The following is a 15,670-nucleotide window of genomic DNA, read 5'->3' as shown; positions in this document are numbered from 1 at the left end:
GCTTTACCAGGTGAGCCACAAGGGAAGCCCATAATGTACAACACAGGATATCAATATCTGTCATAAACCATAATGGAAAAGAATATGGAAATATATGTTTATATAACTGAAACACTTTGTAGAACAGAAATTAATACAACACTGTAAATCAACTATATTTCAATAAAACATTTTGCTATTTTTGTATCTATTAAAATATTAAAAACAAACATGTTGAGATTTACAAAACCAAGATAGTTTACTATAATGTGATATAGTGGAAAGAACAATTTTTAAAGGATATTCTTCACCAAGAAAACTGAGGCTAGACTTTGAGAGTGGAATGTAAGAATAAAATAGTAGAGAAGAAATGGTAAAGCATGTTGGTTTATATAAATAGTAATATATATATAAATACCATTAGATTTTATTTCTTTTATAAAAATGTGAAGTAAATGTAATAAATTAATGTTTTAAAACAAGTTTGATATAAGAAAAAATTCGAGGTAGAATTCTAAATGGAAGAGAACTTCCTCAGGTTAAGAGGAAACTAAGAACAAACATCATGCTATTATGTTTGACAGCCATCATACTATTTTGCAGTTTTCCAAGGGAGCAGCTCCAAACACCAAGAAAGAGAAAGGCTCTGGCTAAATATCTTTATAAATTCATGAGAAAACATATAAGGAAGGAAATTAACAACATGAGAAATCCCCAGCAATTTCCTGTTTGGGGAAGCTATAGGGTAGTAACCGTACGGTGCAAGAGAGAGTACAATTTGAGAGAAAATAACTGATGCGAAAGGAAGGGGAATGGAGAGGCCTGAGAATGATGCGTAAAAAAGTCCAAACGTCTGAAAACACATTGTCCGGTATCCCTGGACAGATTTTCCATTTCAAAGATGAGGTCTAGAATCTGCTTTCTCTTCTTGACGTCTTCTCCTGCCACTATAGCCAGTCTGGAGTGAAAAAGAAATTGTTGGTACAAGGCACATGAGATGCTTAATTTCCAGGTTGTAGGACTTTGAATGTCAAGGACACTGGGAAGTCCATTGGGCCGCCAGGATGGTAGCTACAATTGTGTCCCTGTGGCCCAGAGTGTAGTTCATTCTGGAAACAGACATCTCCGAGCCTTGGGCGCAGGACCGTGAGGGCGCGGGGGGCGCTCGTGAGGGCTCGGACTTGGAGAGGGCGGTAGAGACTGGAGTGGTGAGTCAGGGAAGGGCTCCAGAAGGTGCATGTCTAGGTGGTTGTCGTGGTGAGGAGAGCATCTCTCTGGACTAGGGTTAGGCGCCCGAGGCCAGAACTCTGGGAAGAAGCCCTGTGCGTCGGAGCGCCACACCCTGGCGTCTGGGCTGCGGAGCCCAGCGATGAGGCCGCCTGCCGGATCCATCTCTGGTGACAGGAAGTCAGAGCCCGAGTCGGCGTCGTCCCCGTTGGTCTCTTCTTCGCAAGCGACCTCTGGCACAGCTGCGCAGAATCCCGGTTCCAGAGCCGTGTACTCCCTGGGAGGGCTGAGGAGAGCGGCCCGTTCAAGGACCTGTCCCGACGGGCCTTCCACCCTCGAGCTCAAGAGGGCCTCGGGGACCAGTGTGAGGATGAAATCTCCGAGAGCCACTTGCAGCACGGACGTGGGCTCGGGCTCCAGCACCAGATCTACGTCGTCCAGGGGCAGATGCAGGCCACAGCCAGCGGGCAGAACCAGCACGCGTGTGAGAGCGCCCGCAGCCGTAGGTCCTGTCAGGTTGTCCACGCTGGGCGCCGTCTCGGACTCGGACTCGGGGCGCGCGCGCTCCTCCGTTCGGCGGCGCTTGGCAGGGCTGGTTTCTCCGGCCTGGTTTCCCCATCGGTCTGAGGCGTAGGCACCGGGGCTTCGAGGCCTGCTGCCCATCAGTTCGACAGAAGGACGGCACTTCTGGGGCCTGGCAGAGGGCAAAGAGGCGCTCAGTGCTGCACGCTGTGACGCGGTGCGGGCCAGCTGGGGCGCAGGACGGCGCGATGGTGGGCGAGTCCTCAGAGCTCCGGGACTGCCTCCCTGTGGTCTTGCAGTCCAGGCTTCAAGGGGATCGGCGTCGGGCGCTGGGCTGAGCCTCTCGCCTTCTAGTCTTCAGCACCTCACACCGATTAGTCAGTGCACCAGACGGCCAAAGATATGGCACGCGACGCCAGTGGAATCCTCGTCGTAAAATGTCACGCTAAGCCCCGCCCCTCTGAGGCCCCGCCCCCTCGGAGGCCCCGCCCCACAGAACTCGCGGTATCTGTGCCGCCCAATAGTCAGGGCTGTAGTTGATAGGTTACAGTAGGGAACTACTTTTATAGTCCTCCAGGGGACAGAATATTTGTGTGCCTCATTTTTAGGGAAAAAAAAAGATACACCAATAACAGAACTGTAAATATTCGTTACCTTTAAATTAATGTTTTCCTTTGATTTCAGGCACGGTAGAGAAAGAAACCATGGTCGGCTTCCTTGGTAACTCAGTGAAGTATGGCTTGCAATGCAGGAGACCCGGGTTCGATCCCTGGGTAGGGAAGATCCTTTGGAGCAGGGCATGGCTATCTCCTCCAGTATTCTTGCCTAGAAAATCCCATGGACAGCGGAGACTGGAGGGCTACAGTTCATGGAGTTGTGAAGAGTCGGACATGACTGAGTGACTAACACACACACAGAGAAAGACAACCGCTCAAATAGACCACCCCCTTGGCAGCATAAAACAGACCTATCTAAATGCTCCATGAAAATCCTTTAAAGCTTGGTTTCTGAAGAGTAAATAGAAAATACTCATATCTGTTTAGGTAAAATTCCGTCTTAATATTAAATAAAATATTTGTGGCAGTTTCTTCCTAAAGGTAAAAGGCTGTTAAAAAATAAAACTATCTTGGGATAATTAAATTGTTTTATTGAGTATTTATTCTGTATCACTCATTTTACTGAGTTTTGAAAAACAATCGTTTTCTCGATTGAGCCAATACTTTGTTGAGGTATGATTGACATACAGAAAGCTATACATTTTAAATATATACAACTTGAGTTTGTGTATAAGTATACACTGGTGAAACTATCACCACAATCTAAGCCATAAACGAACGGGCTTCTCTGGTGGTGCGGTCGGTAAAGAATCTGCTCATAATGCGGGAGACTTGGGTTCGATCCCTGGTTTGGGAAGATCCCCTGGAGGAGGGCATGGCAACCCACTCCAGTATTCTTGCCAGGATAATCCCCACAGAAGAACCTGGCGGGCTGCAATTCATTGGGGTCGCAAAAAGTCCAAGGAGACTGAGAGACTTAGCACAGCACAGCATATATCTATGAACTGCGGAAGTGTCTTCCTGCCGTCTTTGGAAAAAAGTGATTTTTTTTTTTGTTTTGGTATCCACAACACCTGAAGTTCAGAGTAAAAAAAAAAAAGTTATTATGTACCAAGTTTATGTTAGATGTAGGCGTCCAATGCACACTTATCTGGTTTTAAATCGTGAACTCTTAACTCATGTATTTATCACATACACCTAGGACTGCAGTACTAATTGATTCTCTGTGTGCCTTTTCAAGCTAATAGGTAATGACTTTCTTCTTTTTTCCCCAAAATATTTTTCACAGTTTGCATTCCTGTGAGCAGAGTATGTTTCCATTTCACTGCATCCTTGTGAACATTTCTTATTTATAGACTCTTACCTGTTTTCCAACCTAGTACAGTAAAATGTTATCTCACTGTGTTTTCATTTTGCATTTATGATTGCAAATGAAGGTGGATCATTTTTCCACATGATTATTAGCCAATATTATATCTAATTCTTTGAAGTATTCCTATCTTCTATTTTTTTTAACCTTTAAAAAATTAGGATTCAACTCTTCCTCCAGCTTTATGCAGTGCTGATTCTTTCTTCTTCAAAGACCAATTCAGACAGCACTTTCTTGAAAAGGGCATTTCTGGCCATTTTATTTGAAATGGCATTCTTGACTTACTCCTTACATCATCTTTCTCTCTATAGCCTTCATAGTATTATCATAATCTGTAAATAAACAAAATATTGTTTAAAAAATTGAGGTTCAGTCATACTACATGCTGCTGCTGCTGCTAAGTCGCTTCAGTCATGTCCGACTCTGTGGGACCCCAATAGACAGCAGCCCACCAGGCTCCCCCGTCCCTGGGATTCTCCAGGCAAGAACACTGGAGTGGGTTGCCATTTCCTTCTCCAGTGCATGAAAGTGAAAAGTGAAAGTCAAGTCGCTCAGTTGTGTCTGACTCTTAGCGACCCCATGGACTGCAGCCCACCAGGCTCCTCTGTCCATGGGATTCTCTAGGCAAAAGTACTGGAGTGGGGTGCCATTGCCTTCTCCCATACTACATACCAGTCACTTATCAAATGTGAGTGTAACAAGTGTCTGTATCAGAGTCTTCAAATATTTTAACACTAGATTCACTGTAATTCTCACTCATCCCACATCTGTTGTAATTTGTGGTGAGTTTAATATTCTCATGGATCTCGCCCCTTACCACCCCGTCTCCCCCAGTCTTGGCTTCTTAGTTCTCTTCCCCTTCAGTGCTTTTGTCCTCCTTCCTACTTCATTGACTCAAACTCTTGACATTGTCATTATGAAACCTATTTTGCAGTCATCAGTTAGATCCATTCCATAGGTCCCCAACCTCTGAGATCCAATGCCTGATGATCTGATATGATAATAATATAAATAAAGTGCACAATAAATGTAATGCACTTGAATCATCCCCAAACCATCCACCAACCTCGTCTCATGGATAAATTGTCTTTCACAAAACTGGTTCCTTGCAGCACTGTTTACAAAAGCTAGGACATGGAAGCAACCTAGATGTCCATCAGCAGACAAATGAATAAGAAAGTTATGGTACATATACACAATGGAATATTACTCAGCTATTAAAAAGAATGTATCTGAGTCAGTTCTAATGAGGTGAATGAAATTGGAGCCTATTATACAGAGTGAAGTAAGTCAGAAAGAAAAAAAACCAATACAGTATATTAACGCATATATATGGAATTTAGAAAGAAGGTAGTGATGACGTTATGTGCAAAACAACAAAAGAGACATAGATGTAAAGAACAGACTTTTGGACTCTGTGGGAGAAGGTGAGGGTGGGATGGTTTGATAGAATAGCATTGAAACATGCGTATTAACCATATGTGAAATAGATGACCAGTCCAAGTTTGATGCATGAGATAGGGCACTCAAAGCCAGTGCACTGGGATGACCCAGAGGCACAGGATGGGGAGGGAGGTGGGAAAGGGGTTTGGGATGGGAGTCATATATATGCCTGTGGCTGAGTCATGTCAATGTATGGCAAAAACCATCACAATATTGTAAAGTAATTAGCCTCCAATTAAAATAAATAAATAAAATTTAAAAACTGTTCCTGGTGGCAAAAAGATTGGGGACCACTGCATAAGACTATAACTTAATAGTAAACTGTAATCTGCCTTCACTGGTCAAGCTCACCTTAACTGTTTGTACAGAACTTGCATATCCTCCAAGCATCATGTAGCCTATAAGAATAAGTTGTTAAGATGTTTCCCCATGTTCTTTTTCTGGAAAATGGAGTCAGCTATTGTCCTGTTTGAACTCCAGCTGATTAAGACTGGTTGGGACTACCAATTCTCCTCCTGGCTTGGGAGAGTGTTTGATCAGTGACCTTTTGAGATCAGAGGGCCAAAATTCCACCCTCAGAAAATACTAATGCCATAATTTTCTGAACATGAATCCTATGAAACAGCATGTAGCTTAGTTGCACCTGCCCAGAATGACGATACCTCATCTTTTTCTTATTTCTAGTCACCTTTTCCCATGCTCTGTGTGCCTCAGGTCACCCTAATCTTTATCCCATGTATGTTACAAACCCCTGGCCTTTGGTAAGATGGATTTGAGGTTTATTCTCCTGTCTCCTTGCTTGAATGACTTGAAAATAAACCCTTTCTCTGCTGCAAATCTCCCGTGTCTCAGAGTTTGACTTCCTGCTTGTAAGGCAAATGAACATGATTCAGTAACAGTTACTCCAAATTGTGACCCCTCTATTAACAGCTCAACCTCTCGGGTGTAGTTCGGTCCCAGCGGAGAAAGTGAACCTTTGGTTCAGTTGATGGAACTCTCTCCATGAGTGCTGACCTGCTCCAGGGATCGATGTAGAAGTTGATCCCACAGCAGCTGTTGCTAAGATCCTCTGTACCAAGAGCCCTTCTTTTGTACCCTGCAGGCAGGATCTCCTTTGAGGTGTTCTCCTTTGAGTCTGATGTGAGCTGTGTGTTTGTTCTCAATGACCTTTTTTCCACAGAGGTATTTGTTTCCTCTCTTCTTCTCCTGTCTTTGTCTCAGGAGAGGACCACATTCCCTTGGGAGGGATACTGGCGGTGAGGATTCCCTGAGTCCAGGGCAATGATGATGAGCCCAGATATGAAAGTGCTGAGTTTGTGAGAACAGCCCAACTGAGATGGCACAAGCAGGGACAGGAGCCACCAGGTGGAGGGCCCCATTCTGGCCAGGCCAGGAGCTCCAAATGTCTGCCTGTGTTCTGGAAAGCTGTAGGTTTGTCCTTGTGTCTTTTGCAACCTGGCACATGCACCTTCAGTCTCCTGAATGGAATCCCTGTTACTCCCTGAGCCAGAGGTGAGAGAGGTGAGACATTCAAGATGGCTTGCAGTATGCTTTGTGTTAAAGCAAGTGTTCCTTCCCATTTTTTGGAACCACCATCAGCCTCCCCTACCCCAGACCCCTCCCCTGGCACCATGGTCCCTACTTTCTCTGGCTTTAAGCTCCACTCCCCCACCTCTCAGTACCCTCTTTCTCAAGAACACAAACAGGGTATCTGCTTCCATCACCTGGAATTTACAGAGGTTGGTGCCTTTGGTGTCCATGTTCACCCTGTGGAAACTCAGGCTCCCAGCTTAGCCTCAGTGCCCCAGCTCCTATATACTTTATTAGCACCTTGCGCTTTCCTCATAGCTCAGTCAGAAAAGAATCTGCCTGCAAAACAGGAGACCTGGGTTCGATTCCTGTGTTGGGAAGATACCCTGGAGAAGGAAATGGCGACCCACTCTAATATTCTTGCCTGGAGAAACCCATGGGCAGAGGAGCCTGGTAGGCTACAGTCCATGGGGTCGCAAGGGTCAGACATGACTTAGCAACCAAACCACCGCCACGACACCTAAATTACCACCTCAAGGGAACTTGTTTGCCCTTGGCCAGGAACACAGAAGTTCCATCCATGCAAACCAGTTTTGACCAGTGAAAGTGAAAGTCACTTAGTCGTGTCCAACTCTTTGTGACCCCATGGAATTCTCCAGGCCAGAATACTGGAGTGGGTAGACGTTCCCTTCTCCAGGGGAATTTCCCAAACCAGGAATCAAACCCAGTTCTCCCACATTGCAGGCAGATTCTTTACCAGCTGAGCCACAAGAGAAGCCCTTGTGGCAAAACTACTCATTTTGACCAGTAGTGCAGGGCAAACCCCTGAATGCTGGCCATGGAAATTTGAGTTCCCCTGTTTCCTTTGTCACCAACCATGTGGGTTCCGACCTTGATCACCCACTGCCCTTGTACCTGAATGCTTCCAGATATGAGTGAAAACAAGTGACGTGATCTTCCACTCCTATCCAATGAAATCTTTGATAGGTGCTTACATTGAATTCCCAGGTTTTTTGCTGAAGGAATTCTGAGGCATTTTCCTGGGATGTGGGCTAAGAATCTGAAGCTTTACCACAATTGGTCATAGGATGCCACTGTCGGCCAATCACAGAGCACTACGTTCAAAGGCCATGGAGAGAGGCCTCATGGAAATGGAACTCTGTGGAAAAGAATTCGATGCTGCCTTAAGAATAAGAGTATACATGACTCAGTGGTGTGAAAAGGGACAAAGCGAGCCAGTGTGGGCTGAAAGGATGGGGTGGAAACAGAGTGGTTTCACTGTCGTCGGCAACCATGCACAAGTATTTCCAATTTCAAAGTCAATATGGGGAGTTTCCCCCATGAACACTGGAAAGAAAGCTGAGCCACACCTTCCTCTGGCCACAAGATTGGGGGCATAGATGTGCCTTTCCAGTGACACTTAGATCAAAGGTGCTGCGGTCTGCATGACCTGGAGGGGATCCTGGCTGGTCTGACTCAGCTCTATGTGTTCTGTGTTCCTGGGCTGCTGGGTTCATCCTTGTGCATGACATTTCCATCATCAGTCCACTGGGCTCTGACAGCTCTGCTCTTGGGTATAGTTTTGGTTCAAGTGGAGAAAGTGAACTTTTCGTTCAGTTGATGGCACTATCTCCATGAGCATTGGCCTGCTCCAGGGATAGAAGCAAAAGCTGATGCTGCAGTGGCTGCTGATAAGATCCTCTGTGCCAAGAGCCCTTTTCCTTTGCACCCTGCTCAGAGGATCTGACCATCATGGACTGTTTCGGCCCAGGGAAACTTCAGGTTGCCATGATGGACTCACCTCAGACTGGGGTAGAAATAAAAGAGGCCTGGTCGCTCCTGGGGTGTCAGTGTGAATAGTGGTCTACAGGTCCTTGGGGCTTAATGGGGAATGGGTTTTCTGGTAAAGTTTCTGGTAAAGTTTTTCTGCCTCTGAGGTCCACTTTGGGAAACCAGAGCATGTGAACCTGGATGCCTAGCCTTAGAGTGGCAGTATCATTTGGGAACCCAGTAAATGTAAGGTAATTCTCTAAAGGTAGTTCTCTAAAGTGAACTCCCAGCCAGGAAGGTAGCAGTGAAGATGACATGGACCTGCATGGTGACTTCCTGTGGTCTGGAATGGATGCTGCAGGAGGCCTCATTTCTGTTCTCTGTGACCCAGACCCACAGGGCTCTTTCCTAGAGTCCTGGCCTCGGCTGGCCAACCTTAGTCCAGAGAGAGGCTCTTCTCACCATGATGACCACCTGGACTTGCACCTGCAGGAGGTCTTCCACGACTCCGCACTCCAACCTCTACCTCCCTTTCATACTCTGGGTCCCGTGGAGCACCTCCAGTACCCTCAAGATTCTCCGCCCAAGGCACGGAGAAGCCTAACCCTGAAATGAACTGACCTCTCAAATTACACCCCCTACGGGGTTGGGGACCAGATTTGAGTCTTCTGATTATAGCTCTCTGTACATAGCTCACCAGCAAACATCACGAGGGCCAGATGACTTTTGGAAGCATGCTACATTGCAGGGTTTTGCATCAGTTGCAAAATCAGCATTTAGCTGACTAGAACGCTGGTAAGGAAGCTCATCTGGGCAAAGAAAAACCTCCTGAAATACAGCCTGCTTTCAGACAGACAGCTGCTTAGGTTTTTCTCTAGGCAGGTCACCCTGAAGTAGCTCTACCCCACTCTCATTCCTAATGTCCCTTCAACCCAAGTCCCAGAACTTTTCTCTGAAAAGCTGTCCTTTCCCAGGCACTTTACTTCTGCCCCTTCCCCTCATATTACCGCCAATAGAGTAATATTTAATCTCTTGTTTACAAGATTTTGTCCCTAGTGCCCATGCTAGTTTATGACAACCACAGTCCAGTGTGAGCTTCTCTGGATGACTGCTATAGTTCCTAGTGTGTGTGTGTGTGTGTGTGTGTGTGTTGAATGTAGCCAATATCCACTGAAGAGTGTGGGCAAAGTATTTGGTGGATACCAAACACAAAATTGTGAAGAGTGATCACGTGCCCTCCTCTTTGTGAATGCTGAGGTTGGCAAATGGTTGAACTCTGTTACTGGGTTTGTGGGTTTTTCATAAAATTTGTGACCCCGTCTCTCTGAAGCCAATTGTTTCCCATTGTTTTATTCTGATATATATTTAAAATAGAAATCTGTCCTCATGTAAAGTCTGTAATTCTCCAGATTCTGTGTTTTTAATCATTTTAAGACCCCAATGGGGGATTTTCAGTATGACACAGGGAACACAAATCCAGTGTTCTGTTATAATCTAGAGGGGTGGGATCAGGTGAGAGGTGGGAGGCAGGTTCAAGAGAGAGGGAACATACGTTTACCTGTGGCTGATTCATGTTGATGTTTGGCAGGGAAAAAAAAACCCAGACTGTTGTAAAGTAATTAGCCTCCAATAAAAAGTAAAAAAGAAGACTTCACATGTGTTCTCTCCATTGTGACTGGCACTTAGAAACAGTTGGTTCTTAGGTTGACCTTTACTTAATCCTTCAGTCATGTCTGACTCTTTGTGACTCCATGGACTGTAGCCCACCTTGCTCCTCTGTCCATGGGGATTCTCCAAGCAAGAATGTTGGAGTGGGTAGCCTATTCCTTCTCCAGGGGATCTACCTGACCCAGGGATTGAACAGGGGTCTCCTGCATTGCAGGCAGATTCTTTATCAGCTGAGCTACCAGGAAAGCCCTAGGTTGAAATAGTATCCTGCAAAACAGCTTCATGTTGGCCATGACTTATGGATAGATTCTCCTGCCTGACCGATACAGACAAAAGTATCTCCAAATCATGAGTGTTGTATCTTTGTATTGTTTACCTGCCTCTTATCTTTCCTCATTCCTTTGACTGGATATTCCTTGCCAAGGGCAGAACTGTGGGTTAGGTAGGGGCTTCTGGGTCTCATGCCTGGTGTCATTGGGAATGCTCTAGGATTACCATGAAGCAGGACCTTTCTCTACATGATTTGTAAGTGTTCTAGTACTGAAATGATAGTTTGTAGTTTGTATTCTTTGTGATCCTGAAACCTTCAGAGTCTTATTTTGTGTCTTTGTGCTTGAGGACAGAGACTTAGTCAAATTATTCCAAATGTTGGCATTTCATGGTTTGTGGGAGCATACAGCAGCTACTGGGAATTTGAGGGTCTTTAGGAGTCCATGGAGAAACCTAGCAGAAGAGCCAATGAGAGGAATTTGGGGCTTCAGGAATTGGAAACCTTGAATGCCCATGGTAGGTCTTAGGAATTGAAGATGGATGAGGAAGAGCATTCCAGAAGGGTAGGGTCTAGGGTTTGATGGATGGGTTAGTGTATTGATGGTTTGATTGGGTTATTTATTAAAGTGGAGGTGATTCACCTTTTTAGATTAGATTAAGATAGACTACAAGTGATTCATCATCTTTCCCAATCCTGGGCCTTTACAACTTATTACAAAGTCAGGGCAGTCATTCCCTGTTTGGAACAATACCTAATGCAGATCTTCATTACATACCTATTTGTGTCCCTGCCCCCTTTCCTGTCCTAGTTGCTATGGACTAGTTTGTTTATCTTTCAGTCTGTTTCACTGTTGCACCTGCATTCATCCATATTCTTTTTTACATATTCCATGTTGGTGATATCATACAATATTTGTCATTCTCAGTCAGCCTTATATCACTAAGCATGTTAGTGGTGCTAGGTTCGTCCAGGTTCCTGCAGATGGCAGAAATTCACTCTTATTCTTGGCAGTGTAATATTCCATTTGGTGTGTATGTGTGTGTGTATGTTCCTCCTCTTCTGTGTCTATTTTCTGTGGATGAGTACTAGGGTTGCTTCCATGTTTGCCTATTGTCTGTACTGGTACTATCAACATCTGGGTTCATGGCTCACTTCTAAGGAGTTTTTGTTGTTTTCTGGATGCATACTCAGGAATGGAATGTCTGGGTGACACAGTGTCTCTCCTGTAGTTCTTGAAGGAACAATTATGCTGCTTTGCATAGTGGTTGTCCCAATAATCATTTCTAGCAACAGTGTCTGGGGATTCTCTATTGCTCACATCTTAGAGAATATTTCTTTTTTGAAGACTTTCAGATTCTAGCCATTGTGACAGTTGTGAGGTGATATGTTGTTTTGAAATTGCATTCCTCTAATTATTATTGATTTGGGACATATTTTAACAGGGCTTTTAGGCATCTGCCTCTCTTCTTTGGACCAAAAAGTGTATTTGGATCTTCTGTCTATGTTTGCATTGGGCTGTTTGTTTATTTTTATTCTATGGATATATAGTAACTGTTTATAGGTTTGGAGTCATCATATCACTTGCAGATCTTGTGTCCCATTCCATAGGATGTCTTGGGTTTGTCTCTGGTTTCCTATGTTGTGTGAAAGCTTTGAAGTTCACCTAGGTCCCATATGTTTAGGTTTGCTTAGATGACTTTTGTCTTAGGGGACAGATCCATTTACAAAGATATTGCCCTGGTTTATGTCTAAGAGCCAATATCTCATTGAAGATTTTAACAGATTCAGAACTCTCTCATAGGCCTGTAACTCATTTTGAGTTTATGTTTGTTGAAGGTGTATGGTAGTGTTCTAGTCTCATTGTTGTCCATGTAAGTGTCCAGTTTTGCCTGCAACAAGTGCTGAAGAGACTGTCTCTTGCCTGTTGTGTATTCATGCCTTTTAGATGGCAAACTCATTGGCTGTAGCTGCCTGTATATACTCTGGGCTCATGTCTTGGATCTGTATTCTGTTCTGTTGACCTCCATATGTGTTTCTGTGCCAGTACCATGCTGTTTTAATTTCTGTAGCTTTGCAATTTGGTCTGAAGTCTAGGAGTGTTGTAGCTCCAGCCTTCTTTTTCATTGTTTATTCTTTCCTGACTTGCTTTGTCAGGTTGGGTCCTGTGTAGCTCCCTATCACATTTGGAATATTTGTACTAGTTCTCAGAAAAACATCTTGGGTGTTTTCTAGGCATTTCCTTCAATCTCTTCTTCAGATAGTATGGTCATTTGAACAATAGCAATCCTTACAATCCCAGAGCTAGGGATGTCTTTCGATATCTTTGTGTCATCTTCCATTGCCTTGGTCAGTGTTTTCAAGGTTTTAGAATACAGTCTTTCAACTCCTTGGTTAGTTGTATCCAAGGTGTTGAATTTTTCTAGAGGTAGTCAGAGATGGGATTCTTCTCCTCTATTTTTTTTTTCCATTTCAGACAATTCCTTCCTAATGTATAGAAAAGCAGCAACTTTCTGTCTTTAATTTTGTGGATTCATTAGTTAGCACTTGTCATTTTGGGGTGGAGACTTGTGAGTTTTTTCTTTAAGGAATCATACCATGTACTAGTATTGGCAGTTTTAGTACTTCCCATCCATAGTGGGTACCTTTTCCTTCTTATTTTTGGCCAATTGCTGGGGTTAAAGCTTGCAATACTCTGTGTAATAGAAGAGGTGAGGGGCATCCTTGTGTGGTTTTGGGAGGTGGAATAAAGGATTGAGTTGTTCCCTTTGAGTGCGATGTTAGGTGTATGTTTGTCCTCAGGGGCCTTTATTCCACAAGGTAGTTGCTTCCTCTCCCCTCCTGCTGCCTGTCCTTGTCTCAGGACAGGGCCACCTTCCCTCTGGAGGGAAGTCACTGTGAGGATTCCCCAGGTCCAGGACAATGATGAGCCCAGATGTGAAAGTGCTAAGGTTGAGAGAAGAGCCCACCTGAGATGGCACCAAGCACGGACAGGAGCAACCGAGTTGAGGGCCCTGTTCCTCACCAGATCACAGGCTCTGAACCCTTGTGTGTGTCCTGGGGAGCTTTGGCATCTTTGTGTCTTTTGCACCCTCCAGTCTCCTGAATGGAAACCCTATTTCTGACGGAAGGAGAGGTGAGAGGCATGGGACTTTCAAAGGTTGCTTGTAATATGCTTCAGCTTTAAGGCAGATGTTCCCTCCCTGCTCCTTGGAACTACAACCAGACTCTGGTCCCAGCTTCCGGCCCCATGGGCCCTACTTTCCCTTGCTTAAAGCTCCCACATCTAGCTCTCAGTAACCTCTTTCTAAAAAATACAAGCATAGGTCTGCTTTCATCTCCTGGAATTATAGTTTGGTGCCTCTTGTGTTCAGGTTCATCCCATGGGAACTCGGGATCCCACCAGAGCCTCCGGGAACCCAGCGCCCATGCACCTTCCAGCACTTACACCTGAAACATCACCTCAGGGGAATTTGTTGACCCTTGGCCAGGGATAGTGGAGTTTCAGCCATGAGACCCAATTATGACCAGTAGTGCATGGCAAACGCTGAAGGCTGGCCATGGACTTTGGAGTATCCCTGTTGCCTTTGTTACCATCCAGCAGGGTTCTGACCTTGAAGACCCATCACCCTGGTACCTGAAACACTCCAATGCTGAAAGGGAAGAAGTGTTTTGACTTTCAACACTGGCATCCAGTGACATGTTTGGTGAGGGGCTTACATTGAATTCCAGGGTCCTTCACTGCAGGAATTCTGTTCTGTGTTCCTGGGTAGCCGGCCAGGAATCTGAAGCTTTATCCTGATTGGCTAGAAGATGCCTGTGCCCACCCATCACAGACCACTAGGTTCAATGTCCTTGGAGAGAGGCCTGATAAATAAAATTCTGTGGAAAGGAATTCAATGCTACCCTAAGAATGAGAATATATAGGAACTGCTATGGTGTGAAAAGATAAAAGTGAGCCAGCATGTGCAGAAAGGAGAGGGAGTGGGCAGGGAGGTCTTTTCCTCTTGTCTGCAACCCTGCGGTAGTATTCTGCATTCCAAAGACAATGTGGGGTGTTTTCCCACTGGGAACGCTGGAGAGAAAGTTGAGCCACACACACCTATGCTTGGGCAGGAGGACGGGTGCCATAGACAAACCTTTCCTGTGACATGTGGATCAAAGGCTTTGCCTTTGAGCCTGTTGACTGATCAGGTGCAGTTGTGCGGGTTCCTGGATCCTGGGCAGATGGGTTCTTCCTTGTGCTTGACATTTCCATCATCTGTCTTTTGGGCTCTAAAAGCTCCACCTCTTGAGTGTAGTTTCTGTCCTAGCAGAGGGTGTGAACCTTTGGTTCAGTTGCTGGAACTCTCTCCAAGAGCACCGATCTGCTCCAGGGATAGAAGTAAAAGTTGATCCTGCAGCAGATGCTGATAACATTCTCTGTTTCAAGAGCCCTTTCCCTTTGCACCCCGCTTGGAGGATCTGACCGCCCCTGACTAGTTCGGCCCAGGGAGGCTTCAGGATGCTATCCCAGACTCAACCCCAGGCTGGGGCTGAAATAAAAGGGCCCAGGACGTGCCTGGGGCAGCGAGTCAGTGTAAGTAGGGACCTAGAGTTCCTTGGGACTCGATAGGGAGTGGGGTTTCTGGTTAAGTTGTTCTGCTTCTGAGGTCCGCTTTTTGAAACGAAAGCACGTGACCCTGGGCGCCTAGCCTTAGAGTGGCAGAATCATTTGGGGACCCGGTAATCTTAGGGTAGTTCTCTAGCGGTAGTTCTCTAAGGTGAATTACCAGTCGTAGTCAGGGCTGTCAATCAAGCAGATTAGGTCCAGCGAGTTCTCCGGGTGGAACCTGGAAGGGGGCGGAGCCTAAGGGCAGGGATGTATTTATTGCGGTGCGGGATGCGCTGGCCTCACTTGCAATATTGGCCATCGCTGGTGGTTGCGCCAAGGAGTGAGCTTCGGTGACCAGGGAGCTAAAGTGCTGAACGCGGCTGCCCTGCGTGCATGGACAGTGAGTCTGCCGGGAGTTGGCCCCAGATATCTGAGGACTTGCTCAGCATCACCGGGTCCTGTGCCCCAGCCAGCCCGTGCCGGTTTGCCTTACAGGTCTTGGAGACCTGTCGCAGAGAGCAGGACCGAGAGCCTCGTTGCCCTCTGTCAAGTCTCGGGTGTGCCGTCCTTCGGTCGTTGTGATGGGCACCCGGCCCCTCAGCCCCAGCGCCTCCCCTGACGATCTGTGGGGACCGCAGGCCGACGGACCCGGCCCAGCCAAACGCCGCCGAACAGAGGAGCTGGAGTTTCTGGAGTCCGAGTCCGAATTTGAGCTTGAGCCTGAGCCTGAGCCTGAGCCTGAG

At 46.0% G+C, this 15,670-nt stretch overlaps 2 protein-coding genes across 2 annotated transcripts in view; one reads left to right on the top strand and one right to left on the bottom strand.

The window, feature by feature from the left end:
- Window positions 1-1,083: 1,083 nt before the first annotated feature.
- LOC105001859 (proline-rich protein 23B-like) lies at window positions 1,084-1,869 on the bottom strand. The gene has a single exon (XM_010858302.1). It carries the CDS (start codon window positions 1,867-1,869, stop codon window positions 1,084-1,086), a length of 786 nt encoding a protein of 261 aa, XP_010856604.1.
- A 107-nt stretch (window positions 1,870-1,976) lies between these two features.
- LOC105001857 (proline-rich protein 23C-like) overlaps window positions 1,977-15,670 on the top strand; it is a 14,442-nt gene continuing 748 nt past the window's right edge. Inside the window, exons 1-3 of the mRNA XM_010858301.1 lie at window positions 1,977-2,049; window positions 2,413-2,448; window positions 15,423-15,627. Of these exons, the coding sequence (XP_010856603.1) occupies window positions 1,977-2,049; window positions 2,413-2,448; window positions 15,423-15,627 (314 nt within the window). The remainder of the gene's footprint in view (window positions 2,050-2,412; window positions 2,449-15,422; window positions 15,628-15,670) is intronic.

Source organism: Bison bison, unplaced genomic scaffold (genome assembly GCF_000754665.1).
Source record: "Bison bison bison isolate TAMUID 2011002044 unplaced genomic scaffold, Bison_UMD1.0 scf7180017864384, whole genome shotgun sequence".
In the NCBI taxonomy this organism is placed as follows: Eukaryota; Metazoa; Chordata; class Mammalia; order Artiodactyla; family Bovidae; genus Bison; species Bison bison.
The sequence above is the reverse complement of the archived record's forward strand: the minus strand, read 5'-3'. Positions and strand labels throughout refer to the sequence as shown.